This window comes from Laetiporus sulphureus, assembly GCF_001632365.1.
Source record: "Laetiporus sulphureus 93-53 unplaced genomic scaffold LAESUscaffold_18, whole genome shotgun sequence".
Taxonomy (NCBI): Eukaryota; Fungi; Basidiomycota; class Agaricomycetes; order Polyporales; family Laetiporaceae; genus Laetiporus; species Laetiporus sulphureus.
Window position 1 is genome coordinate 236,013 of NW_024468527.1, and position 25,614 is coordinate 261,626.

General features: G+C 51.2%; 9 protein-coding genes across 9 annotated transcripts; 5 read left to right on the forward strand and 4 right to left on the reverse strand.

Moving 5' to 3' along the window:
- Window positions 1–364: 364 nt before the first annotated feature.
- Window positions 365–3,115, reverse strand: LAESUDRAFT_139739 (uncharacterized protein). Its single transcript, XM_040901319.1, has 12 exons — window positions 3,048–3,115; window positions 2,857–2,977; window positions 2,643–2,799; window positions 2,335–2,586; window positions 2,145–2,285; window positions 1,885–2,092; window positions 1,721–1,834; window positions 1,648–1,666; window positions 1,266–1,597; window positions 1,001–1,210; window positions 797–942; window positions 365–746 (listed from the first exon to the last, which is right to left on the reverse strand). Exons 2-12 carry the CDS (start codon window positions 2,967–2,969, stop codon window positions 600–602), a joined length of 1,839 nt encoding a protein of 612 aa, XP_040764578.1. The 5' UTR covers window positions 2,970–2,977; window positions 3,048–3,115; the 3' UTR covers window positions 365–599.
- A 971-nt stretch (window positions 3,116–4,086) lies between these two features.
- Window positions 4,087–5,044, reverse strand: LAESUDRAFT_652473 (uncharacterized protein; the record flags this gene model as incomplete). Its single annotated transcript, XM_040904366.1, has 3 exons — window positions 4,087–4,194; window positions 4,247–4,599; window positions 4,651–5,044. 3 exons carry the CDS (start codon window positions 5,042–5,044, stop codon window positions 4,087–4,089), a joined length of 855 nt encoding a protein of 284 aa, XP_040764579.1.
- A 160-nt stretch (window positions 5,045–5,204) lies between these two features.
- On the reverse strand, window positions 5,205–8,174 carry LAESUDRAFT_139295 (uncharacterized protein). Its single transcript, XM_040901318.1, has 7 exons — window positions 7,171–8,174; window positions 7,069–7,117; window positions 6,877–7,021; window positions 6,732–6,818; window positions 6,186–6,670; window positions 6,022–6,133; window positions 5,205–5,964 (listed from the first exon to the last, which is right to left on the reverse strand). The coding sequence occupies exons 1-7, from the start codon at window positions 7,899–7,901 to the stop codon at window positions 5,366–5,368; spliced, it is 2,208 nt and encodes a 735-aa protein (XP_040764580.1). The 5' UTR covers window positions 7,902–8,174; the 3' UTR covers window positions 5,205–5,365.
- Window positions 8,175–8,215: 41 nt separating this feature from the next.
- Window positions 8,216–8,989, forward strand: LAESUDRAFT_725599 (P-loop containing nucleoside triphosphate hydrolase protein). Its single transcript, XM_040908850.1, has 3 exons — window positions 8,216–8,440; window positions 8,509–8,654; window positions 8,714–8,989. The coding sequence occupies exons 1-3, from the start codon at window positions 8,237–8,239 to the stop codon at window positions 8,913–8,915; spliced, it is 552 nt and encodes a 183-aa protein (XP_040764581.1). The 5' UTR covers window positions 8,216–8,236; the 3' UTR covers window positions 8,916–8,989.
- Window positions 8,990–10,806: 1,817 nt separating this feature from the next.
- LAESUDRAFT_139767 (uncharacterized protein) lies at window positions 10,807–12,282 on the forward strand. The gene is made up of 5 exons (XM_040901320.1): window positions 10,807–10,852; window positions 10,928–11,104; window positions 11,162–11,350; window positions 11,449–11,567; window positions 11,633–12,282. The coding sequence occupies exons 2-5, from the start codon at window positions 10,978–10,980 to the stop codon at window positions 12,080–12,082; spliced, it is 885 nt and encodes a 294-aa protein (XP_040764582.1). The 5' UTR covers window positions 10,807–10,852; window positions 10,928–10,977; the 3' UTR covers window positions 12,083–12,282.
- Window positions 12,283–12,651: 369 nt separating this feature from the next.
- On the reverse strand, window positions 12,652–13,801 carry LAESUDRAFT_749781 (uncharacterized protein; the record flags this gene model as incomplete). Its single annotated transcript, XM_040911576.1, has 4 exons — window positions 12,652–13,164; window positions 13,224–13,445; window positions 13,481–13,520; window positions 13,572–13,801. 4 exons carry the CDS (start codon window positions 13,799–13,801, stop codon window positions 12,652–12,654), a joined length of 1,005 nt encoding a protein of 334 aa, XP_040764583.1.
- A 269-nt stretch (window positions 13,802–14,070) lies between these two features.
- LAESUDRAFT_652853 (cyclin-like protein) lies at window positions 14,071–15,300 on the forward strand (the record flags this gene model as incomplete). Its single annotated transcript, XM_040904383.1, has 4 exons — window positions 14,071–14,251; window positions 14,308–14,497; window positions 14,562–14,754; window positions 14,803–15,300. 4 exons carry the CDS (start codon window positions 14,071–14,073, stop codon window positions 15,298–15,300), a joined length of 1,062 nt encoding a protein of 353 aa, XP_040764584.1.
- Window positions 15,301–15,737: 437 nt separating this feature from the next.
- LAESUDRAFT_759018 (uncharacterized protein) lies at window positions 15,738–20,131 on the forward strand (the record flags this gene model as incomplete). The annotated part of the gene is made up of 4 exons (XM_040912531.1): window positions 15,738–16,190; window positions 16,237–18,392; window positions 18,453–19,213; window positions 19,269–20,131. 4 exons carry the CDS (start codon window positions 15,738–15,740, stop codon window positions 20,129–20,131), a joined length of 4,233 nt encoding a protein of 1,410 aa, XP_040764585.1.
- A 1,345-nt stretch (window positions 20,132–21,476) lies between these two features.
- On the forward strand, window positions 21,477–25,573 carry LAESUDRAFT_713984 (uncharacterized protein; the record flags this gene model as incomplete). Its single annotated transcript, XM_040907027.1, has 12 exons — window positions 21,477–21,872; window positions 21,928–22,197; window positions 22,878–23,376; window positions 23,436–23,481; window positions 23,602–23,685; window positions 23,707–23,781; window positions 23,837–23,864; window positions 23,931–24,208; window positions 24,359–24,674; window positions 24,944–25,102; window positions 25,153–25,488; window positions 25,535–25,573. 12 exons carry the CDS (start codon window positions 21,477–21,479, stop codon window positions 25,571–25,573), a joined length of 2,526 nt encoding a protein of 841 aa, XP_040764586.1.
- Window positions 25,574–25,614: the final 41 nt, after the last annotated feature.

Below are 25,614 nucleotides of genomic sequence, written 5' to 3' on the forward strand. Positions count from 1 at the left end.
AACGTTGTTTGGTTCACGGCCGGAACAGGTACGTGAGCGGCGGATTCTCAGGCTCCCACACCCAATCACCAGTACTTCGTTGTTCATTAGGTTCACTGCTTTCAATTCAAGCCCTGGTGCACTATGTTAGCATGAGGAATACTTGTATATTTCATTTGTTTTCCGTTATTCTTCCTCGTGGTGTTGCCTTGAAATGCCTTCTAGCAGTTGTGCCAGCGGTCTTTGGCCATATAAGTGATTTATTCACTCCACAGTCGGTGCGCAAGTTGAATGCTGATAGTGTCCTAGTAGCCCCTTCAGTACCGCCCCAGTGCTAGAGCCCCCTTTGGATAGGAATGGAGACTTTTGCACCGTCAAAGTGTTTGGTCCTGTGATGCCGGCGCTCTGTTGTGCTCAAGCTAGTATGCGCGCTGAGTTCGGGATACCACCGAGTTCTACGGGCTAATGACACATCTGATCATTCATGTACAAAGATTCTAAAGACGACGGCGTTGTTGTCGCGGGCACTTGTCTTGGCAGACGGATCGCCGGTCATCGTGTGGTAATTGACTGCAATGTATTGACGATGTGCTTGTCGAAGGTGCTCCTGGATAGATGAATCACGCAGCGTCGGAGGGCACGTCTTCACGGCGATGCTCCAAGACAAGTGTTGTGTGAGGTACGGTGTGAATTCCAACTATGAGAAGTCGTATATCTGCAGTTGGGAGGTCGTGTTGTTGATGGTCATTGAGTAGGACCGCCCTCATCTATCAGACATCAGGATAAAATGGGTGACGAGGATGGGGTAACTGCGCACATGCTCCAAGAGGGCGCTTGCGAAAGGCATGGCTCTAGCATGCAAATATGCGCGATAGTTATCGCCTTGACAGTCTGCGACTTCTGCGAGGTCTTGTAATGCGGCGCAAAGATTAATTGACCACGGCGAAGAAAGCATATACTGGACTGCCACAACTCCGACCGTTTGTGATCAGTTAATTAAACAACCAAAGATCATAAATACCAGGCCCATCTCCTGAATCCCGCAACAAATGCATCAGAGCTTGACAGATGGATGGGCAGATCAGTATGGCAAGTGGCTCCTCGATATTGAAAAATTGATGGGTAAGGATAAGCAGCAGGGCATCGCGAAGATAGTTCCAACTTTCTGCAATGGCGAGTGGGCTACAGCGGCTGCGTCGTATAGTCGCAGAGATATAGCTGGAAAGAGCACCTGCATTCGAAGAGATACTCAAAGTTGGTTCGTACAACGATACTAACGAACTCACAGGCGGTAGTTAAATCTGCTGCACGGCTATTGATTGCGATATTCCAGACAATCTCATCATCCCAGGATTGTTTGCGTCCTTCCTCATCAAGGAGCGCAAAAGTTGCTAGAGCACAGATCAAAGCATCTCTTAGGTTTATAGCCGCCTCAGATTCCGGAAGTACAGAGGCGAGCCAGTTCACGAGACCTCGGAGGAAAGACGTCCATACTGGCACGCTGATTCCCGTTTGAATCCCATGGTGCCATGTGAGAGTGTTAAACTGAAGCAATTGCCTGATACCAGATAGGTCTTGATGACATAAGTCCGCGCGGCCGGCTTCATGATCAATATATCTAAGCCCAGAAATGTGTACGCGATCTGATCAAACTTGACTAACACGTACCTGCTGAGATGAGAAATTCCTTATGGCGTTGAACCAGATTTCCTGACATTAACGAGAGGGTATTGAGACTCACTGCTCTCCAACGCTATCGCAACGTTGACTTTTGCATCCTTACACAGATCTTTCATCACAGATCGTAGCACCTCAGCTTGAACAGATGATAATGCTTCAAGGATCTGGTCCTTAGCTGTCCTTTCATCAGTAGGAGATCATGTGGTTGTGGTCGCAGTGTCGCACCATTATATGCATTATCTTGTTGTAGCAATATGAAGATCCTGCATAACGCGTTACAAAGCTGGATCGCTACAGCGTCCGCAACATTGACAGATGCTCGAAACAGTTGTGCGGCTGCCCAGCAACATCTGTAAATGACGTCAAGACAATGAGGGGGAAAATGCGCAGGCGGCGCCATCAGCAACGCAGATACGGCACAATTGAGAATTCTCTGCGTGCTAAGTTATAAGTGAGAGTATCAGTGGGAAAGATAAAGACATTACGGTTATAGCAATAGTTGCCGCTGTCGGATTGAGCGAAAGTGCCGCTGTCAACTCTTCCTCCCAGGATGCGGCTGATGCAAACTGAGGGTCACACTCAGCGTCGTTCGAGACACCACCGATATGAAACAGCCAGGTGCTGCTCTACGTGACATGAGCATTGGCGATAACAGTCATACGCGAACGGACTTACCATGGAGCCTATGATCTCTGCGTATGCTATGCGTGGATCTGCCCATACGCACCAGGACCACGGGATAGTCTTACCCCACGTCAACAGAATTACTTGGGCAGTGTCCAGCTTGAGATAAGGAGACAAGAGGTGTTCTGGAGATGAAGGAAATTCAACCGGACAGATCACCGAAGCGATCAGACGCAGCAGCGCTGCATGAGTATGTGGGAGGAATTGGGCATCGACCTCAGTATCCTCAGCGCAAGACACAACCTGTAGTCAGCCAATCAGTTGAGACGTTCGGTTGCAGGATTTTGCGAGAAACTCACAGAAAATAGACAAAGGAACATGGCACAACATTCTCTGGCATGAATGTCCAAATCTGCCGGCTCCTGATGTTGATATTGCTTGGTCTTCATTGCTTTGGTGTTGATCGTGTGGTCGATATATGCACGAAGAGACTTCATGAGCCCAGCTCTTTGTGACCTGGAGGAAATAGAAAAATACAGCGGCGTTCATGCTCACAAGCGAGCATATACTCACGTTTCCTGCAGGAGGGTACTTCCTACCAACTGAGGGCCCATCACGTACACTCCAAACGTCAAGCGCAGAGCAAGGCGTGCCGCAGCAGGGGATGCGTACTCTGCACTGATCATATTTGGAACTGCGTCCCATTCGCCTGGATAACCTGGCTGCCAGGACAGTATGCGGCGGACATAATTGAAGCAACTCACTGGGGAGCTGAGTGGCAGCACGCAAGGCATCTCCTTCTCTTTGTCTCTTAAGGCTAGCAAGGTTATGCTCTTCTCGACGTTCGACGCCAGAAGCATGGCCCGCTAGGAACGTAATAGCTTCGCCCAGCTTGGCGAGAATCACATCCACCCAGCAGACGACCACGGGCGATGCGCCATGTTCATGAGCATCGCGTGCGGCAATGCGGTGAAAGATCTGTCGATACTGAAACAATAGCGCGATGAAGGATAACTCCACTGTACAAAGATTGTACCCGCCAATGTCAGACGGAGGGGGGGACGCGCATATAGTCACATACGCAGAGTGGCGAAAGCAGATTCTTCCTCCCCTTCCGGCGAATTGGTGCCAACGTCATCTATGGATCTCAGTATCCTCGTTGAGATACGTTGGATCACCGGGTGCAAAGAGTCGTCCTGAGATCATGATCAGCAATACGTTTGGGAGTCAATGGGATTTATCAAATACATCTCCCGCAGCACTTGCGTCCAGCGACCAAAGCTCATTGATAGCCAACAGCACATCATGAGCCGAAGACTGATTACCTGATGGACCGTCTTGATTGTCATCAAACACTTCGGCCTGCGTGGTGGATATATGCGCGAAGTCTGTGGCGTCCCACTCGAAGACGGACGCCTGGGACTCCGATTCCGTGTCACTGTGGTTTTCATGGGCCATGGATAGGTTTCAGAGGCGATGATATCGCAACGATGAAAAGGAAGTGGTATAGGATGGCGAGAGTGGAACGCGACAGTCAGCGGCGCGTCTCGGACGCGTCGCCCACGTGAGCGTGCTTTCAAGTGTGGGACAATGTAGTGTAAGCCTACGCCTAGATCATTCACTCATCCGAATACTGCGAGCACTATTTCAGTAAAAGTCTGCATATAGCTGGAAACAAGAGATTCCGGGATTCAGCAGCACGACATCCATTCGTGATCTCCTAGCTCACATGAATATAGACGCTACACAGCAACCTCATGAGCACATTTATGCAGGGATACATAGCCGGCCAACCTAAGAAAACTACAACCCAGGAATTTCTTTCAGTACGCTCGTGACGTCCGTCGTACACTGCAGCTCCTCATTGCTATGTGAGAAAACAGCCTCGAAGGCAATGTTGGACTCTTCAGCCTAAGCAATAGCGTGAGCAAAAGGTCGTCCGAAAGCTGCAAAGCAGGCGTACCTCTCCATCGCAATACTCATAATCCTCCCACTTTTCGTCCTCTTCCGCGTGAATCATTGTCAGCATCTCCCTCCTCACAGCACTTAAGCCTCCCTGAAACTGCACGCTTCTATCATCTCCCGACTTCCGGACAGCCACCTGGACCTCCTTCGCGTCCGCCGTGGGCTTCTTCACTTTCTTCAGCGCCGGCGCAGGGACAGGTTCGTCAGGGTCCGGAGGCGGGCCCTCATCCGACTCCTCGTCCGACTCCCCGCCTGGTCGGTGTCGTCGACTCTTCCGCGACAGCACGTCCATGTACGTCAGCGTGGGCCGGAATTGGTGCACCTCGTTAATTGGGTGCAGGTGCAGTTGGCCTGGCGATTAATGTCAGGGTTTCTGAGGTGACTCTGACAGGGCACGCTCACCATCTCGGACGATTCCCAGCACGTAGGTCCCCATCTCCGGTATCTGCTCGCTCCGCATGCGCACCTCGCTCAGGCGGGGCTCCTCCCCCTCCCGCTGCTTCATCTTCGGCAGCTCCTGGTTCTTCTCTCTGTCATCCTCGACCCGCGCATGGCCAAGTTCCTTCGACCGCTCGCCGTTCCACACCTCTGGACGCGTGTCCACAGGCACATGCACCTCGAGTCTGCGTACTCCGCGCTTGATGCGTGCCTTGATACGTTTTCCACTGGCTGAGGCAGATGGCGGTACTTGCAGCGGGCGCGTCAATAGCGGATATTGGTGAATGTGGACGTTTGGCAACAGCGCGTTCGAGTAGCGGATAGGAAGCACGCTGACCAGCCGATCTTCAGTGTCCATAGCTGGCGTCGGTTCTGAGCGAGCGCAATCAAGGGAGTACCGGCAATCAAGTTCAAGATGCTGGCTAGAGATCTGAGCGTGGGAATTAATGGTAAAGCGAGATCTTTCCAGTTGCGCGCGCCGCAGACCGGGAAATGGGATCAAAAAGGGACAAGAGGGCACTACTAATAGGTATACGATTCTAGTATAAGACTGCTATGATATGGTATCAGCTCGGACACACATACATACAGCGATGGGGTGCATTGTGCTATGGTACAGCATCAGAAGCGTTACAACGAATTCAATACAACGCGTGCAAAAAATAAAGTCTCCGGTCACCTATCCTACTGAATGATGCGCAGTCTTTTCGCTATCATTGCTAGTTCGCGTACGGGTCCGCAGGTCGAGGGATAGTCGGATCTCGTCGTGAGGTGTCTGCGAGCCTGCCGGAGTGGTCGAGGACTGCGTCGCCTGCATGCGCGACTCCGATGACGAGTCGCTTTTGACAGGAGAGGACGGCAGAACCACCGCCGAGTCCCACATAAATGGCCGCGGTGAAAAATTCAGTGGTGAAGGATTGTCAAAAGATGGTAGTGAGGACCATGCTGAGGTCTTCCGAGTTGGTTGCAGTGTCATCTGCGGAACAATTGTGTATGGAGAGACGGGCAGCTCGTACGATAGCTCAGAGCTCGTCATGATACTCGCCGGCAAGTCATCCAAAGGATCTATCCCTTCTCGATGTCGCGAATGAAGATGAGAAATGGGCTTTTCCCGCGAGGGCCTTGAGCGTCGCGCACGCTTTTCGAATATTTCCGCGCAATCCGTTTCGGTGCGCAGCATCCGCTCCCATGCGGCCGGATGCTGCAGGATCGCTTCTACCTCGTGCCGGCGGACGACTCTTCTGAAGCTATGCATAGTGAATGCAGAGACGATGAACCCTTCGAGGGAAGCGGGCGTGAGGTGGACAGGTAAAGAAAGTGTGAAGAGTGACTCACAATCCAGTACGATCCACCCTTCTGGGCCGAGTAACATCCTCCTGCTCACTCCCACTAACATGATGACCGCCACCGCCAAGAATATTGCGGTAAAGAAAGTAGTATATAGCAGCTACATAAGAATTGTTAGCCTGAAAGTGAGCCTATGGTAGGGCTATTCTCACCTCATTCCTCAACATCTGGCGAAACATTGCGACTCCAGAGAAGCCTCTGATCCACCGGCGGATCGTCCATGCAGTTGTTGGAGGTGGCTCTAGCATAGAGTCAGGAATATCATATCTCCGCGATCGTCCAAAGCCTAAGTACCACCCTCGACGAAACGAGCTTCGAGCGGGATGAGGAATTGGAAATTCTCCAGGCAAGGAGGACTTGCGTTGATATGCAATACTTGGTGGATAGTCATCGCTACCACATAATCGACGTAGAGCAGAATATATGATCTGCGCGATACCACCGAAAGTGGATTTGCCGTTACCGGAGGGCATGTGCGCCTCCGGCACGTAGTCCCACCATCCCCGCCGCGAGTTGATCCCATCCCCGCTTCTCTTTTCGTCGTTCGTATCCGGTCTACAAAAGGCCTCCTCCGACACGTTCACAGACAGACGTGCCTCCGCCTGCGTTCTGTGAGATTTCCAGATGGCCCAAAGAACTGCAAAGATGGGGCCACAGGTTGAGCAGACTCAGACACGGCAATATAGCGGATCACTGACAGCAACAGCAGATCATGGCAGTCTCAGCAAAGACAACCATTACCATCGCGGACAACCAGCGAGAATAGTGTGGACCCGAACAGTCGCCTGATGTACGCATCAGATTGAATGGCCGAACTATGTCAGCATTTGCGAAGACACATACCGTACACTGAACGGTATCCTTCATAATGCATGATCTCCAAAACCAACAAGGCAATCATGACGACGACAACGGCGCTCAGAAAGGCCAGGATGAGTCGACAGTTGCTCAAACATCTATATGCCTTGATTCCGAGGATACCTGTAATCTGGATAGAATGAATGAAGACTCAAGCATACTATACGCAATACGTACCATGATGTCACAGGATACTTTCATAAATATCTTTTTCGCAGCGCCAATGCTAACGTCGATCCAAGTCAGAGAGCAGCATTAGACAGTGCAAGAACAACTCACACGGTGCAATCAAGAGACTGATCGAAATCTCCTATCGTTGCTGCCATTGCACCCATCAGCCCCAAAAACTGGCTTGCGAGAAGCAAATAGAACAGTGTCTTGTCCTTCACCCGACTCCTTCGGAGGAAGGAAAGCGCTGTGAGAGTGTTCCGAAGAAAATAGGCGCAGAGAGCCCCGGCGACAAGCATCCAAGCCTTATGAACCTTGAGACCGGCGATATATGTCTCGGTAACGAGCGAGCCATCGTTCAAAGGGACATAGGAGGGCGTGAAGGAAGCCATGGGAGCATCGCAGTACCGTGAGTAGGGCGAAACCACCAAGTCCGCATGCAAATTGATATAGACTGCGTTCGCGGAGGGCTCAGGGAGAGCAGACACGGAAACGACGCGTGCGGAGGGTGTGCTCGCGGCGGCGATATAGGCCAGCTCTATTGCCGAGGATGCAGACGGCATAGAGGACAGAGAAGGGGAATGAGGGCTCCAGGAAAGGGCTGTTGAGGCACGTGGTGCAGATAAGAGTGCGGTGAGCATGGCAAGGCGGAAGAAGCTGGAGGAGGAGGGGAACATGGGGAGAAAGAGGGAAACGACGAGCTCAGGAGGGGGACGGCATCTGGAGGCGGGGAGAAAAGGTGAGGCAAGTCGTCGGATGAATTTGATCAGACGTCGGCGAGGAGGGAGGGTGAGTGACGGCGTGCCGGGAGCACTCAATTGTCGCAACACGTCCAAAGCCATAAGCCCATATATGTCCCCGTCGCACGCGAGCCCCCATGCTATTCCCAACCAGGCCTTATGAATCTTTCCCTAGCCGATGTCCTGCACAATCAGTTGCCTGACATCTGCTCCGACCGCACGGACCATGTCCCGCGATGCGAATGCGTGCATCCGTGCGTCTGTCAGCACTCGCAGAGACTCGCAGCAACTGGCAGTGGCGCCAGGCCTTTGAAGACAACTCAGGCAGGCTCCCTTCCCGATCGAGCGGGTGATCGGGCCCGGCATCTTCCGGCATCTTCTCAGGCCTCATCAATCAAGCGTTACCGTCTCTTCCTGCCCATACACGCATCGCCCAAATGTCGGCGAGCACGTCCAGACAGGCACCCGTAATCATCATCACCGGCACTCCTGGCACTGGGAAGACCACCCACGCGCAGCTCCTCGTCCAGGAGTCGCCCATCCCACTGCAGCACATAAATGTCGGGGAATGGGTCAAGGAGAAGGGTCTGTACGAGGAGTATGACGAGGAGTGGCAGAGCTACACTGTCGATGAGGACAAGGTATGCTCATTGTGCTTATCGAGAGGTTCCGAGCCAATCGGGACAAACTTGACATCCACTACCCACAGCTAGTCGACGAGCTAGAACCACTCGCGTCGGCTGGGGGTATCATCCTCGACTGGCACACGAGCGAAGTATTCCCGGAGCGTTGGGCAGACCTCGTTGTTGTGTTACGCTGCGATCACACCCGATTATGGGATCGCCTAGAGAAACGGTCAGTTTCCACGATTCTCGCGAAGCGATTACCTATGAATTGAAGCTTCACTTGTCCAGGAACTATCCTCTCAAAAAGATTCAGGAGAACAACGAGGCAGAGATCATGGAGGTGGTCCTGGATGAGGCACGATCATCGTACCCTCCAGAGATTGTAGTCGAGCTCAGGAGCGAAAACACCGAGGACCTAGAAGCCAATGTCGCCCGCATTGTCCAATGGATCGAAGCATGGAGAAAAAACCAGGAGCCCTCTGAGCAATGATAACTCGATGCAAGTGGTATATCGTGGTATAGTGGTATCATACAGTCATATCCAATCCGGGTCAGAAATAATTCCAAGATATCAGTGATCCCATGATGGATCACCCCGCGAACGCCGTTCAAGGATCATGCCCTTGTAGTGTTCTCGTGTTCTCGCTGCGCTCCCGCTTTGGCGCCTCCCCCCCTTTCAGCGACCTGGTCTTCTCCAGGTAGACGCAGTTGCGCAGTGGGCGTGAGTATGAGCAGACAAAAAAAAGTCGAAGATTATACCGACGCGGCGTAATACGTGCTGCTGGAAGCACCTACAATACGACAATTTTGCCCTCATAAGCGTGAATACGTCAAAACGTCATCCTACCTTGTCTTGAACACGGGCTGCTTCTGCAAGCACGGATCTTTCGCATCATGCCCTTGCAGTTACAGCGAAAAAGATTTCAGGCCAGGACCAGTGAAATATCGGCGCATATAGCCAGGCCGGCACACCGTCCTGGACGCATGTGCAGCGATTAGCGACGAACCAAGTGAGAAGCGACGCGTACATACATATTCATCCTCGCCCTCGAGCTTGATCTCGAACCGCTGCCTCTTTGGCTCGTAGTGGTTGTGTCGAGCTGGACGCGTCCGGATCCACTTCATGCGTCTTCTTTGTCTTCGCGGCCGGAGCGCCCTCGAGCTTCGGGTCTACTCCTCTTAACGCGTCTTCTTCGCGTATGATTCGCTCTCTTCCTCCATGTCAGGATTGTTGATGCCGCCCTTGTCGTTGCGAGTATGGCGCTTTCGATCTCGGAGTCGTCGGTGACGGCTGCGGAACGCTTTCCGCGTCGAAGAGGTCGGCCTTGAGCTTGATGCCATGACAAAGTAACGAATGATGTGGTAGCCGTTCAGGATGGGAGATTGAGCCGGAGCAGGCACGTTCTTCTATTGAACAGGAGGGAGGGGTCTTGTTATCGTCTGTCGTCCGTCCATCAAAAAAGGGGATTTAATAGGTCTGCCTAGGGGAGACAAGGTCTTGTTGCTACAGGTGACAGTGCAAACGAAAGGACGCGTAATTCCTAAGCCGGCTCTTTCTTTGCCGCATTTCGCTTGTCCGTACCGGCAGCTCCGTTTCGCCGTTCGCTACACATTGTCTTCACATTATTTCTGTTCTGTATAAGCTTTCCTCTGGTGTTAAATCGCAATACCAACCCATGCGCCCAGACTTTAGGGATGTGCATGCTCGCAGGTCTTGCCAAACACTGGGAAGCATCAATATGCTTTCGATACGGCCATCTCATAAGCACCGTGCGTTCCCCCGCTGTACTTGTAAATTGATGTAACCGCATGTTGATCAGCGGCTGGTGGGGGATGTGTGCATGAGGACCATTCGAATGGATGGTATGGCTGAGCTTTGGTTGCGTGCATAGCCACCCTTTCTGCAGTAAACACCAGATATTGAGCTAAAATATATATGTCTGTATTTTTCGAAGCATTTCGATGGAACCGACGCGTTCACGATGCCGCAACGTTCTCCCCCAATATGGGTGAGCAGAGTCCCGTGACCGCGTCGAAATGTGTGATGTCACGCGTCTCTGTAACGCTGCATCCCGGGCGCTTACATAGGCGGTGTGAAATGGTACTCATGCCACCGCCACAGTTGGCAGACCTAGCAGGCTGCACTATATCCGATGGTGGGAAGAATGTCAGAAGGGCACGATTCGGATGATGTCAGTGGTGAGTTCCTCCGCCGAAATCGAACTGCCGAATAGCTATTTACAGTGCAGCCGCCCAGACATGCAGATGTCTCAGTCTGACATAGACCAGATCAACGAGGATATGGATATCGACGAGGAGGACGCTCAGGATGAAGCCGAACAAGCCGACACTACGGTCGATGCTCCCGAAGAGGATGAGGGTGTGGATGACAAGGACGTCGAGGTCGAAGAAGACGACTTGCCGGATGTGAGCATGTTTCCTACGCTTGTCACTTGACTCGTGTATCTTGGATTCCAGGATATCTGACAACATGATAGGAAGCGTCTGACATTGACGCTTTGGCCTCTTCTCCGCCGCCAGAAAAGCATAACATGGACGCAAAGTCGCAGCCTCGGCTGAAGATCAAGCTCAAGCTACCGGCGTCTGGCAGCGTACAGACGGCTCTTTCGACATCGGAAGAGACTGGCGGTACATCTTCACGCCGGGAGGCATCTCGAGGTCGGGAGCATCCTTCTTGCCGTGAGCCATAGTTAACTCAGCCGGGCGTGATCGCAGATTCCGATATCGAGTCGGAAGAGGAAGATGAGGTTGAGTCGGAGGATGAGGAGGAAGAGGAGGACGAGGAAGACGACGATCAGTCCACTCGTTCCGCGTCTGTCGCAACCTCAGGCACAGCGAGCAGAACGCTTACTGCACGTCAAGCGGTGCTCGCAAATGTAGTCGATTCGTCCCATGTTTCCCTCGGTATGTCATCTATCATTGTCATGCTGCCGAATTTATCTAGCGCGACCCTGAACTAACTTATGTTTCCCTTCTATCCTACTTCGGCTCTACTGAACTAGGCGAACGACATCATCCTCGTAGAAGGAAGCAGTTGACGGAAATGGAAATTGCTCTCAAGCGTGAGGAGACCGCACGTAAGCGAAAGAATTTGTCAGAGAAGAAACTCGAAGATGAGAAGGTAAATGAGCCCATACCGCCGATTGATTGGAATCTTGCTTATAACAAATATGCACTGGAATGCAGATGGAAACAATCAATCGGCTTTTGAAGAAGCAATCTCGCGGAAAGGGGAGACGCAATGCCCTATCAACTGCAGAAGACAAGCCGACACCGCTTGCCTCTACTGCTAACCTCGCAGATGTGGACGCCGAAGATGGGGACGTGGCTGCTTCTGAACCCGTCGCACCCACAATGTACAGGTGGATATCCACCTCCCGCGCAAGCGGCGCAGACGCGAAGAGCAGCTCGGATAAGAAGATGTTGCTTTCCTTCTCTATACCAGCGGTACTCCTACCATCAGAAGAAGCAAGAACCGCAAAGATGGACGTCGACGAGGAACCCCGAGCTGCGCAAATGCCTGAATGCGACGTGCAGGGGTGCACGGAGCGGCGAAAATACCGCCTAGTCAAGGACTGGAGTAGAGGTGCATGTGGCATGAGTCATCTCAAGCTACTCGAGGCGCAGCTCAGTTGAAGTATCTCGCTCTCACTCAGACGTACTCTATCTTCATCGATCTTCCGTCCTCGGTGAGAATGGAGAGCTATTTGCTGTATCCTGTACTGATGTCGGGAGTCCATAAATTTGGTCTACTTAGTATACGATATGTATTGAGCTACTCTAATGAAATCCAGCAGGCACCAATGCCTGTGGTGACGACGAGAAGATTGCTCGTGGAGTCACGAAAGACACGGGTCACAACGTCCGAAAAAATGTCCGACATAATGATCACACCGGGGCGTATTTGGTGCTTTCGCTGAAAGCAGAGTTCGTAATGAAGGAAAGAAGGTAATGTGAGCAATGTCTGCGACAAAAGGTATGGCTCAAGCATGAAGAAAGATCAACAATGCAGTGAATAATCCAACTGCCGATGTGAGCGAGATGGGAAGCAGTGCTGAGCGGCCAGCAGCCGCGGTTACGGGAAGATAATCACCGCTGTTTGGGATGCTGGACGTCATCGCCGACGTTGTTGTAGATATTATTGTCTTTCTGTGAATGGGGTGATCAACTCTACTGCGGCGGGCTCTAGACTGCAACGAATATGCTCACGTCGCGGTGAATTCGACGGTTGTCCCGGGAGCGGTGCTAGTGCTGACGATAGTCTCCAGAGACGTCACGACAATAGTGGTGAACTCTGGCTTCGTCGTCGTCTCAGTGACGGTCACAATCACATCAGAGCCGTTGATGGTAGTCGTCATAGTATAGCTGATGTGCACAGTGCTGGCACCGGTGAACGTCGATGACGAGTTCATAGGAGTCTGAGTGAGCGTTGAACCCGGAGACTGCGTGGGATTAAATGAGGTGGACGAATTCCAGTCGGAAGCGGTATCCGTGCTCATGCTATCCGTGCCCGTGTTATTGTACGAGATCGGGTGTGCGTCTCGTTTGACTCTTCCCTGAGCATGTAATCCTTCGAGTCGTACAGGCAATCCCAGCTTCATATCATTTTCAGATTGACCGCAAGGGATTGGTAGATTTGAGTTCTCGATGGTCACAACAGCAGGTGTAATGATGAACCCGAGATAACCATCAAATCCAGTTGCCTTAAATGATGTGAGCTATGCATGATAGAGATCAGATATGAGACTGTATTCAATCTGGGGAATTACCAAGTTACCTGATATTCTCCAAGACCAAGACACGGTGAAACCGGCCATGTGAAGTGTAGGGTACTACTTTGTATACCAACGGTCTGTTGTACAAAGCGGAGACCCGATTCGGTGGAAAGATGTAGGTTTATCATCGAGTCAGGCGACTCGAGTTCAATTGAAACGTCGGTGACAGCATTAATCTCGGGTGTTGATAGTACTTCAGAGTTGATTATCTGTCCTGCCATGAGCTGGATCGTGGAATAATCAATGCATAAATGCGTACGTGCACAGAGATTCGTGCCAGGTCCGCTCGTCTCCATGTGCTGGTGGTCTATCCGTTATATTATGATAAAGAACGGAAGGGACACTCTTACGTGTATTGTGTGCTTGAATCGTATTCGACGAAGCCTTCTGCTCTGGCATCGATGAGGTCCAGCTCGTCGCGCGTTTCATCAACAGCAAATAATTTGCTGCAGCTTGCAGATGTAAGGCAAATGGAAAGCAAAAGAAGAAGTGCGAGCCCAATTTTTGACCGAACAGAATTGGTATTCGCGAGAATCTGCCGGAGAGGGAAGGAACGAGCCAACAATCCTGGGGAAGCCATAACACCACGTTCAGAGCGTCGCCAGTTCAAGATATTCTACAGTCCAGGGTATAACGCTTGCCTGCGCCGCACTGTGCGCAACTGGAGAAGGTGGGAACATACTTGGTGACCATCTTCTCAAAAGTCGGATTCCTGTTGCTACGTGAATTGCCTTTCTGGTCAAAACGCGCCCCGATCGAGATGCGGATCTAGATCCATCATTCGGTCATGGCCGGCTCAGTGGGCAGCTCAGTCTCGGTGGCCTTTGGGCGGACGCTCGAGCTTTCAACATGACTAGAACCACAGAAACAGCGAACGCAGAGGCATCGTCCAGCAGGTTGTCCCTCTACGAAGGCAGTACGCAGTATCGATACTGGCGTTACTCTCCAGAGCAACTTGCGAACGCTCGCGCAACTATGAACGCCGCAGCAGTCTCCGCGATCCGGAATGCATTTGAGGCAAATTCGGCACGTCAGCGTCATATTGTGTATTTCAATCTGCATGCTGAAACGTTTTGTCGCAGCCAGGCTCGTCTTCGGAAGTCTCCTTCCTCGAGGCAGATGAAGAGAACTTGCTCGTCAAGCTGTACGTTGGGAAGATCCCACAACTTTGTGCTCACTTCCGCTTTCCTGAGGAAGTAGAAGCGACCGCCATGACATATCTGAAGAGATTCTACTTGAAGAACACCGTCATGGACTGGCATCCGAAAAATGTCATGTATGTTTCCGCGAGCCATAATCACCACATCCAGTGTCACTGAATATCCACCACGAAAGAACAGGCTGACTGCACTTTTTCTTGCTACAAAGACAACGAACCACCCTATATCTCTAGAGTCATACACAGCACATATACCCAAGACCGCGCCTGCAGACGTACTTGACCTTGAGTTTCTTGTTGCACAGTCATTGGGCTTCGATTTTGCCGTATGGCACCCTCATCGAGCATTGTGGGGACTTTGGTTAGATGTTCAGGTGCGCCTGAGTAAACAACATGTTTCATGCTGACGTGCTGACCGGCAGCAGACACTTCCGGATGTCTCCATACAGGAGCTGAGAGATGCTTACGAGAAAGCCTTAGATCACGTTCGCGCATCTCGACTGACGGACGCCGAGTTCATCTACACGCCGTCTCAAATCGCTCTTGCGTGTCTGTCTCTCGCCTCACCTTCGCTCGCATCTTCCTGGGCGCGCTCAAAGTTTCCAAATGTACAGTCACCCCCGGTTCTCGCGGTCCTCGACCCTATCAAGGTGATAATCCTTTCATGCGGCTCATCGCCGGACGTGGAGGCCGTGCGAGAGGTGGATCGACGGCTGAAGCTCTGCAAAAACCCGGAGAAAGTCGTGGGTAGCAAAGCGTATCTGAGGAAACAAGAAGAGGCGGAGCGCAAAGCGGAAGAGAAGAGGAAACGAAAAGCAGATGAGGCGAGGAAGGCGATGGAAGATGAAGACCCGTTTGGCAGTGAATTGGCGGGAAAGGCTGGGGCTGCGAGGCTGGACGAGGATGACGAGGATGATTGATGCTTGATGTGATTTGATCAGTCCGTCGGACTCGGACATGTACCCGGTCCTTCGAAGATGCCACCCGCTACTGTCAACGCTAGTTACTGTGTCAGGTGCATCGCCAGCGGGTCCATATACGTAGTGAACGCTACTCGTAACATGGAGCGTTTCCGCGCTTGATGACGGGAGATAGGGCGTTGAGAACACTGCCGGACGTGAACGGCGTGATGAGCGGGTGTGAGATACGGCAGGCGTTGGGCGCGTAGCCTCTAGCTACCATATCGCCAGGCCTTTCGGCCACTCCCTCGGGTTCTATTCAACCGTCCTCCTTCCGTCACCCTATATACCCCGTCCATCGCTCCCGACCCGCTGCTCACACTCTCTGCCTTGGTGTGCAAGTGGCGGCGTTCGTCGCTGGCGACCCTCCCAGGCTTCGAACGCGCGTTCAGTCCACCATGTCTATGCTACCAGCCGGGCTCTCGAGTATGGACAGCCTCGACGTAAATCTTGCGTCCTCAAGCTCTCCTCCGCCTCTAGCATTCGACCAATGGAGTGACACACACGAGACAATGGAAACAGATGATGAAAGGGACATACAGGAGGTGGCCACTCAGGAGGAGGACTTGGACGGAGCTAACAAGGTCACTGGCGCAGACAAGACAATCGAGATCAATACCCCCTCGCCCACCACCGTCGCCCCTGGCGCGCAGCAGCACATATCAGACGAAGATGCTACTAGTGTACACAGCATGCCTGCTGTGCCAGTTGTTGAGCCATCCAGTCCGGCTCCGATGACGTCCCAGAGTGCATCGTCCCATTTTACCCCAAGCAGGTCGTCGAACGCGGGTCATGCTCCCCGTTCACTCGCTGCTCCAGGGCGAAACGGACGACCTCGTGCGATGCCGGATGTGAGTGTTGTCCGTTACCCATCTATTTATTGCTGACAGTCCGCAGGCTCGAGCGTCAAACCGTCTCTCTGGTTTCTTCTCGTCACTCATTCACCGCCGAGATACCATAACTTCTCATGTTACTGATTCGGGCGCACAGGGTTCGCCACATGCACAATCTTCCTCACGGGGCTCATCTCCCATTCCCTCCCGTACCTCTACTCCACCGCCACGGCTGCCTTCGCCCTCACTCATGGAGCTAGGCCTTACGCTGTCCTCAGTGACTGACAAAATCAATGTCTCACACGCGAATGGACCGCCATTAAGTGGAGCTTTTTTGAAGCCACACTACTTGCTTCTCTGCCATGCGCAAGGCTTGGACGTCCTGCCGCTCGTACATTTCGCTGTGCTCCAGCCATATGCGTTGATCAGGCGGGTATCCTTCAAGAGCATCGTGATCATGGAACATCGTGGCGTTCTGGTCGCGATTGCTGGAAGGAGGAACGGTGTGCGAGTATACGCATTGGAGGACATCAGACGCGCTGTCGAATGGAGGATTGAGGTGGAGATTAGAAAGGAGCAGGAGCATGTTCGGAGGAGCGAGGCAAAACGACCCTTGTTATCTACATCAGCCGCAGGCCCGCGGTCTGAGAGAAGAGCCTCATTAGACAAACACAGAGAGAGGACGCCTCTTGCTCCAGTGTCCACTTCGACGAGGGGCAAGCGAAGATCTTCCTTCTCCATTGCACCGCCTGCCTCTCCTTCTGGCCCTGTTCGCACAAATACCGCAAGAAGGCCCAAGACGGCAGACGCGCAGGCACAGTCATCACCTACAACCCCAACACCGGCAGGTCCTCCCCCCGCTTATTCGACCAACTCTCCTCCTCGTGGCCTAGAGCATTCTGCGATTGTTTCTGCCCAGACGCGCTCCAGATCAACATCCTTGAGCGACGTTCTATCAGGAACCCTGAGCAGACGCCAGACTGGCGGCTTATTTGTTGAGCGACGCGGCGAACAGCGTGATGCAAAAGCTGAATGGGCTTCAAGTGATGACGATGAGGCGATCAATGTTGTCGCCGCACCGAGCGGTAGCCTGGCATTGGACGAGCGAACGAGCTCGGTAACTGCCATTTCTGGTGCTGGCCCCGCCGGAGACGTCACGCCTCCACGAATAGAGGTCACTCGCACGCAGACCATTTCTTCAATGCAACGCAGGAACCGTCCCGCCAATCTTGATTTGTCAAGAACGAACTCTATAACAAACGTAACACCAGAAATTCCACCGTCTCCTGCACCCACCTTGCTTACGTTGCGCCAGGCTCTCTCGATATCTCCCCATAGCAGCGGAATGCTGCCCACACTCGGTTCTCTCAATGGAATTGCGACGGCGAATGACGGAGATGCTGAAGGTGACGCAGACGAAGAGGATGACGGCGATCCTGATCCATCTTCTCCAACAACCCCTACACGCGAGCGTATATCTCTCGTGGAAGCTCTCATGGAGAGCCGTCTACCTCATCTTCCGCCGGCAGGTACGCGTCACGAACAGGAAGCGATCCTCATAGGAGCCCAAAGCACAGCTCCAGACGACTTTCAGCCAAGTAGTCCGCGGACGTCCGATTCAGGTACGATGTATTCCAGGCGAAGTACTGGGGATCAGTCAAGCACTAGACGGCGCAGAAGATGGTCCGTTCTCGACGGGATCTTCTTTCATTCTCCTACAAACTCCCAGTCGTCATTCCCAACTGTGCAGGAAGGCGTCAGTCTCGGATCGGTCGCGTCAGCGACAGCAGCCGACAGTGTCTCTGAAATGCAACAGCAAAGCGCAAACCTGGTTTCGTCTCCGGGCATGACTCCCTCTCAGTCCAATCGCATAGCTCCTTCGGACTCACGTGCAACTATTCGTCCTGCAACGTCCCCTAGACCTTTAACACCGTCGGGTGCGCCTGTCGCCAGTTCGCAAACTTCCCTGGATCGCCCTGCAACTGCGGAACTGCCTCCTCTACCTTCTACTGCACGATTCCTGCCTCGGATCATTACCAGCGCTTTCCAGTCTCGTCGATCGGATGACTTGCCTTCTCTTCGAACGGGAGATCTTGATGCGAAGAGGGCAGGCCCTCTGGCGCCCCCAACTCCTGTTCCCCCGCCCAAACTGGAATATGCGAAGTTACCGGGGACTAAAGGGGCTGTACTGGTCAAAGCCGTCGAAACTGCAAAGAAAAGGTGTGTGTCGTATCGTATTAAAAGTGTTCGACATTATTGTAATTTGGTCCCTTTCATTAGCTTCCTTGCTATCCTGTGCGGTGAGAACGGAGAGAAGGTTGAGCTGTTTGCTGGTACATATCGTACCGCCCTTCAATTGTCGCGTACCTTCATCCTGCCCGATTCGCCCAAATCACTGGAGCTGCAGCTGCAAGGTGATGATCTGGTTGAAGTCTTTCTTGTTTTCACTCAGAACGTCTTCGGACTGGAACCGGCTACCGTGCGGGTCCGTGAGGTTCGGATCGGGCGAGCGGAGCGTAGAGCAGCTCGACGGCGAGCTCGCGGACTGCGAACTGACCAGTCTGGTGAAGTGGACGCGGAGGGTAATGGTGCAGGAGAGGAAGACACTGCGGTCAACGTAACCATTGTCTCACCGCCCAATGCTGCAACTGTGGAAGATGGCACCGCAAGTCCAGGACCTGGCTCGTCGACGGCGCTACCTCAGACACCAGATGCGTCGCAATCACAGATAGACTGCTCGAGTGTCACCGCTTCGACTGATGAGCTTGTCACGCTAGCTGCTGCACATACCAGTCCATATACCACCTTCCAGCAGCTTTTGTTTGCACCCAACTTCCCTTTGGCGACTATCTCCGATGACTACATCATCCCTCCTACCTACAATTCCTTCTTGCAATATCGGGCTATGCATGAACCAGAAGTGAACGGAGATCCCAACGTTGACCTTTCACAAGTGCAGTTCTCACCTCCTGGCCTTCCCGTACCTACACCGGCTCCACCCTCCCGTTGGTTCTACAAGGATCCTAAGGGGATCGTTCACGGTAAGTAGGGCAGCTAATGGACGCAGGCGATGATAACTCACTTAGACGCGCATAGGACCGTGGAAAGCAACCTTGATGCAGGCATGGTACAGAGATGGCCTCCTACCTCCCGATTTACCTGTGAGAAGAGAAGAAGATAATGAGTATATCATGTTGAAGGATCTGCGATTGCAATGTGTGGACCCTACTCATCCGTTTAGAAGCGCCCCCCCACTTCCCATGATTCCGCAGCCACTCCCCGTCACCGATGCTTCTAAGCCCCTGTTGCCTCCTATTTCTTTATTAACACAACCGAGACACTTTGGTCCGCCAGCTCTGTTCTATTCTTCACGCGGTGGTCATAGTACGACCATCGTCGATGCTCGGGGACGGTCTGTATTAAAGGGCCGTTTCCTATGGAGTGCGGACGATCAGGATGAAAATCCGGTGAGACTTGGTGACGTTAAACGGTTAGAGGCATTCGACGTGGAGGATCGTGCCGTACTGGTCGCTATGCGACAAGGTGGTCTCGAGGCAGTTGACTTTGGCGACGCACTTCTTCGTCCTGCGGATCATTCCCGCGCGGTGTGTCCACACTTCCAGCCACCTCCTTCGGCTATCAACAGACGCGGGCCGTTCTTATGGAAGATCGGTTCGCCCCTCAATTCTCATCCTTCGATCTCCTCCATATCATCTGCGACTGCGATCCCACCGTCGTCAAAATTCGCGCAAGCTTCGCATCGGAAGAAGGTGAACACGGGCCCTGTCAAGTCCCCCCGCTCGGAATTTACCCTATCAGGCGACCCTGACTCGGATCGCATGCAAGACGAGGTGCTATTCCTGGGCAGGAAAGATGACGAACTGTACATTTGTGAGAGGAGGCCCCATTCATTCCGGATACTCAAATTATCACCAAGTCCTCCGCAATGCTCAGCATGAGTGACCCGTTTCATCTGCTCTATTTCTAGGTCACCGGATCACTCTTTGGTGATTGTGCCATATCCTCATTTTCATCCATCATGTCGCATTCATATTTTTCTTGATATCATCTTGACCCGTATCCTGGACATTGGAGCAGCAGTGTCGTTATTCTCGTATTATTCACGCAAAATGATGCCACTACGATGCAAGGGAGAATGTAATGAACATTGCAGACATGACTTAATTCCCGCTACGACAGTAGTGGGTCTTGTCGATTTGAAGCTCACAAGGCTCTCTGCGAAAATTAGCGATCGGCGGCACAGAGAGCAACGAACCTATGGGGAACCATCCGGCGGATCCGGCGGATCCGGCGGATTAGCCGGATGGTCCGGGTAGGCTACCGTGATGTTCATGAAGCATGAAGCATGAAGCGTAAAGAGTTGGTCGGTGATACGTTCTTGTGCGATAAGTATATGCGTTATGATTCCCTGTTTATATGCAATCAGCGTGCATCCGGGAATCATGCAAGGTCACCTCGCTGCCGTGTCAAGAGGTATTCAAACCCGGTTGGTCCTTTATCATACCACAGTTCAGTCGAATTGTGGGGTTCCATCTCGCTTTGACATTGCTAGAAGAATAGAATAATTTTCTGTGAAGCTGCCATGCTTCCTAAATCCAACCCCCCCCTCCTGCCCCCTCGGGACGAAACCCCATCCGAGTGCCGTACCGTGCTGGGGCTGATCAGAGAATTCTCCGGCACCAATCAGGAAACAGGAATGAATCTCCTGTTAAGGTTCCAGTCACATGATCAACACCCATCTGTCAATGAAACACGGCCACAAACAGGCTGCTTCATGATTCCGATATTCAATAGCCCTCACAATGTATCCTGTATCATTCAGAGATTATAATTGAGTCTATCTATGGCGACAACATGACTAAGAACTGTACAGATTATTGCGGCACACAATCTTGAGATTTCTTTTTGGACTTTGTAGTGCTGCCGCATAGCTCAAGGACACACAGTGCACTGTTATGTCCATCAATGCTGCTGGCCATCCTCTGTCTCATCTGCCACAATGTCCCAAATGCAGTGCACAATATCTGACAGCTCCAGTCCTCTGTTCTGGGCACACAGATCCTGACAATAAAGGTTACTGGTTTCGGAAGGTGTGTTATGTGATAACTTGTTGTTCCTCATTGCCCTGAAATATGAGGCATGAATCAGTGCCTTGACAACAAGCCTCCATCACATGTGGCATGCGATTATTTTGAGTGGGTGAGGACAATGCCGAAGGGCAAGCAAGCACGCCCCTCTGTCCCGTGCCCTGGACATTGTTGCAAAGCAGCCCGCCCAAATTCCATGACAAATACAAACCTTGATTGCACATTTGGATTATGCCAGGCATGCTGCCAAGACACACGAGCACAATTTTCAAGCCTGCGCAGTTGTGCGGTGTCGAAGCATAACTGCTCAAATAACTCTTCTACACGATCTGGAGCACCTACAGCTACATATCTGCTGCTGCTTCAGAGTGGTCTCATGGCGGAGGCCTCAGAGCCTCAACCACTACTTGCCGCTCCAGCATCCATCCAGATACCTACGGTGAAATCCTACAAGCTCTCTATATCGCCTATATACCAGCAGAAGCTCTGGGAGCTTGAAAGAGATGATTTAGAAAGGTTTCGCCAAGCAGAGATGAAGACTCACCTTGCACGTGAGGGGGACAGAACGGTCATGGTCTATTGGTGGCAACAGGTGCGTGATGAACTCTCTTATTATAGATGCAACCGATTGAAATGTATGGGCATAGAATGATGAGCCAGCGGACCTGTTCTTTGTCGTGGCTCCAGACTACCCATACTTTCATCCCAAGCAGGCAAAAGACCTGTATAAGTGCTTTGCGCTTGGAACAGCTGACTTTCAATATTATGATTGGAAGATCAAGAAATGGGTCTACAGTTTGCCGGACTCACCGTGCATCAATATCAAGACTGCAACTGAATTGCATTATCGCTGCGATGGAGTGACTACTGGCCCGGGCATGCCTGTGATTAGCCTCAAGCGTACCACCTCGGAGGCTGTTTTAAGGCTCCAACTATTTATACTATTTACACTCCTGAGGTGTAAATATATAGTATATAGTAAACAGTTATCTATATGTCATATAAACAGTTTATATAAAGTTTATATAGTTTTTTTTGGTCCCATCTTTTGATGGAGTTTTACTCAACTGTGAGCAGCCTCTGTGATTGTTGAGGCCTTTAAGAACCTGTTTGCATCAGCAAGCACATGACAGTGAGCAGAAAACAAGCATTCAATGTCAACACTTGCACTAGAAATGACCAGAAAATCTTATGTCATACAAGAAATGACAAGAAACTCATGTTCATGAGCCTATATGTTGATAAACTGTTAGTGGTGACTGCTGTTAAACACTATGACTTTCAATTGGCTCACTGTTGTGCTGTCAAATCTAGCAATTGTGCACTCAATAGTCCTATATCATCATAAAACTATTTATACTATATATATACATCTATTTACTATGTACAGGCCCAACTGTAAATAAACAGATATAGTAAACAGTTAAAACTATGTAACATAGTAAATAGATAGAAATGTTGGAGCCTTAGGCTGTTTTAGAAGAGAGCATAGAGCGTCTTCACTCAATGAGCTCATTTGAAAGTGTTGAGGATATAAGTGGGCCTTCTAGGTATGTTCGCTTGTAGTATCACAGATAATGAAGTATTTGACTCACAGGTTGCCAGTTTGCCAGCCACTCCTCGCAAACCTCCTCGGACATCTCAAACTGTTATCGACATTGATGCATGGCTAAGCACGCCAAGCCATTCTGCACCTATCATGTCACCAAGCCAGGCTAGTGTGACATCTCCTCCAAGGACTCCAATGAGAAACTTCGAGTCGCAGGTGTCCTCACCTTCTTTTAGCCAAATCGGCTCACCATCAAAGACTCCTACGCTGAAAGGTCATCATGGTTGGCCATTGAAGTATGCGATTGACATGGCAGATGGCTTCGCCATCATAAAGACATTAGAGGGGGATGGACAGAGCCGTGACAATGCATTCTCATTTGTCTTCACCAGTGCTAACTATTGCAGCTCTACCTTCAATGACAACGAGCGAGCTTGGCGAGTGGCAGAGGAAGTTGGTGGTGAAACAGAACTTCAACAGTGGATCACATATGGACGGACTCCCCAGAGCGAGTGGCAAGCTTTCATGAAGCAGTGGTGGCAAGGTCGTAAATAGGGCATATATAGTGCTCTTGAAAAATGTCTCATCAATGCATCTGTATCACAGCCGGCGAGGTGAATATATTAGGCCAACGTACAGTCGAGGGCCTTGAGTGTGCTAATGGCTGCGATGGTGAGGTACCAATTTGCAGCACCCTTGCAAAACAATAGGTCATATTTAAGAATTCAGCACCGTTAAGTAATGATCTTGGTCAACAAAAAACGACATCCAGAGCCGATAGCAAAAGGGAGGAGCCTATGAAAAAGACAGGAGACTGGATGGCGTACCTGAAACGCAGTACATCGGCTTCTGCCGAGTGAACTTTAAACTTTGCTAGTTCACCGGCACTGACGGTCGTTCATCTTCACGACAATTGTGCCAGGATGGCTGTTCCACTCAAGGCAAAAGATCTGTAAGTTTATCTGCTTGCCACCAGATAAAACTTGCTAATATTGTTTTCTGCACAGAATTGGCTTGACTGGGTCTGAATCCAAAGTAAGAGCCTCTATGTCTCTAAGCGATCGTGGCAGAAAAATATTGACTACTTGCTTGGGATGAAAGATGATCTTGTGCATATGGTGGGACCTGCACAAACTAACAGCTCCCCGCTTCAATTTTCAAGGCACTGGCGAGGAGGCTGTTTGGCAGCGTATCGAGGTTGACAGCGTGATGATTAACTGGTCTGCAGTTCAAAAGTCAGCTCTGAACGTTGCGAAAACAGCTGCATCACTTTCAAACAAGAAGTTGAACCGCAAGCAGACAGACGAAGAGAGGGATTGGGGGATAGAGATATTCGCACCACTATTGAAGAGGGTCGCATCGCAGTTCCTGAAGAATATGTGAGTTCCACCTTGCTCCGACATCACATAAATATGTGATCACCCACTGTAGCTGTTAAAAAGAGCAGAAACTGAGTCAGCAGGTGTCAGCAGCCAAGTCCAGTGAGAAGACGATGAGCGTAAGAAAAATAATGATAAGAAGAATGACAGCAAAGACGAGAATAAGCACGGAGGTGAGGAGAAGAACGAGGATGACTATGATGATGACGATGATGATGACAAGAATGAGGAAGAAGGGGACAAGGAGGATGACAATGAGAAAGGCAGTGATGACGAGAATGAGGAAGAAGATATATTCGATGCACCACCTTTAACTCAGCTTCGTGTGCTTCATGCATCCAAGTGTGGTCCCTCTGTTGCACTGCGCCCAGTGCCTTACGTTGCCATTGGGGACATGGATGAGGACGTAGATGCAGCTGACGGAATCGCTGATATTGTGGTGAAGTATCAAGATTGCCGAGTTGCAGTGGGCGAGCAAGTTGCAAATGGGCCAGGGCACTGACGTCTTGTCTATTTAAAAGACATGCCTGTTATGGAGGACTGCTCTGCGATGCATGGACAAGCACAGATCAGATACTTTGTGAGGGGTCATGCACTCATCAGCAGGCTACGAGAGACGACACTCTTGCGAGGCTGTACGTGCTTGCTTAAGGATCTTCGAAATTATTTTCATGCGTGTTTGCTATCATTACAGGTCGTCTGAACTTTTCTGACATGATGAAATTGGACGCGAAGGACAAGTCACGAGGGATATCCTGGCTGGAAAGCATCGCCGTCACAAATGCAAATGGTGAATTTGAGCTCTCTGACAGTGAGCTGGAGATACCTCTGGTCATTCTTCATGAATCAATCAGAGAAGCACAATTATGTTGTGAGGACCTAGCGGTGGAATGGGTATGTGGTCCTCCTCACACGCATTATCTGAGCCGCTAATGATCTTGCAGTTCACAGAGCTTGTTGCACCTGATGGAAAGACTAGCACGAAGTGCAAGCTTATCCAGAACGATGTTCCTGCCAACCTCCATGCAGGCTCAGCAAAAGGCAAAAAACGCATGAATAAGGATCCTACTCACCCAAAATCAGACAAGGTGACGAGGGCTGAGATGCTTCACTTCCTCGCTGAGGTTGATGGTGGCCACTTTGAAAATCACCCCGCTGTTCTCTCAATCTGTCATGCCCCAAATCGCAAGGCCTCCATTGTTTTGAACGTCCTACTCAGTCAGCTCGACATCATCTGGGAGATCAGTAAGATGAAATACCCAACCGACAATGGCACTCAAGTAACACCCATGAATCATGCAATCAGTGACTTCATGTGGTGTCAAGCTGAATGGGTCGGTCAATGCTTGCAGGTGGCAGCTCTGATTAAGGATCATGCAGATGAACCTAAAATCAAGAAACTTCAT

Bases quoted from the DNA above. Each gene is read 5' to 3' on its own strand.
- LAESUDRAFT_139739 (XM_040901319.1), bottom strand. From the start codon at position 2,969: ATGATCAGTGCAGAGTACGCATCCCCTGCTGCGGCACGCCTTGCTCTG. The intron at 2,587-2,642 runs GTGAGTTTCTCG...GGCTGACTACAG, and splicing joins TGTTCCTTTGTCTATTTTCT to GTTGTGTCTTGCGCTGAGGA. The intron at 2,093-2,144 runs GTAATGTCTTTA...CTTAGCACGCAG, and splicing joins CGGCAACTATTGCTATAACC to AGAATTCTCAATTGTGCCGT.
- LAESUDRAFT_139767 (XM_040901320.1), top strand. From the start codon at position 10,978: ATGGACGCAAAGTCGCAGCCTCGGCTGAAGATCAAGCTCAAGCTACCG. The intron at 11,105-11,161 runs GTCGGGAGCATC...GCGTGATCGCAG, and splicing joins ACGCCGGGAGGCATCTCGAG to ATTCCGATATCGAGTCGGAA. The intron at 11,568-11,632 runs GTAAATGAGCCC...ACTGGAATGCAG, and splicing joins AGAAACTCGAAGATGAGAAG to ATGGAAACAATCAATCGGCT.
- LAESUDRAFT_725599 (XM_040908850.1), top strand. From the start codon at position 8,237: ATGTCGGCGAGCACGTCCAGACAGGCACCCGTAATCATCATCACCGGC. The intron at 8,441-8,508 runs GTATGCTCATTG...CACTACCCACAG, and splicing joins ACACTGTCGATGAGGACAAG to CTAGTCGACGAGCTAGAACC. The intron at 8,655-8,713 runs GTCAGTTTCCAC...TCACTTGTCCAG, and splicing joins TGGGATCGCCTAGAGAAACG to GAACTATCCTCTCAAAAAGA.
- LAESUDRAFT_139295 (XM_040901318.1), bottom strand. From the start codon at position 7,901: ATGGCTTTGGACGTGTTGCGACAATTGAGTGCTCCCGGCACGCCGTCA. The intron at 7,118-7,170 runs GTGAGTTGTTCT...GATCGACGTTAG, and splicing joins CAGTCTCTTGATTGCACCGT to CATTGGCGCTGCGAAAAAGA. The intron at 6,819-6,876 runs GTATGTGTCTTC...TGCGTACATCAG, and splicing joins AGGATACCGTTCAGTGTACG to GCGACTGTTCGGGTCCACAC.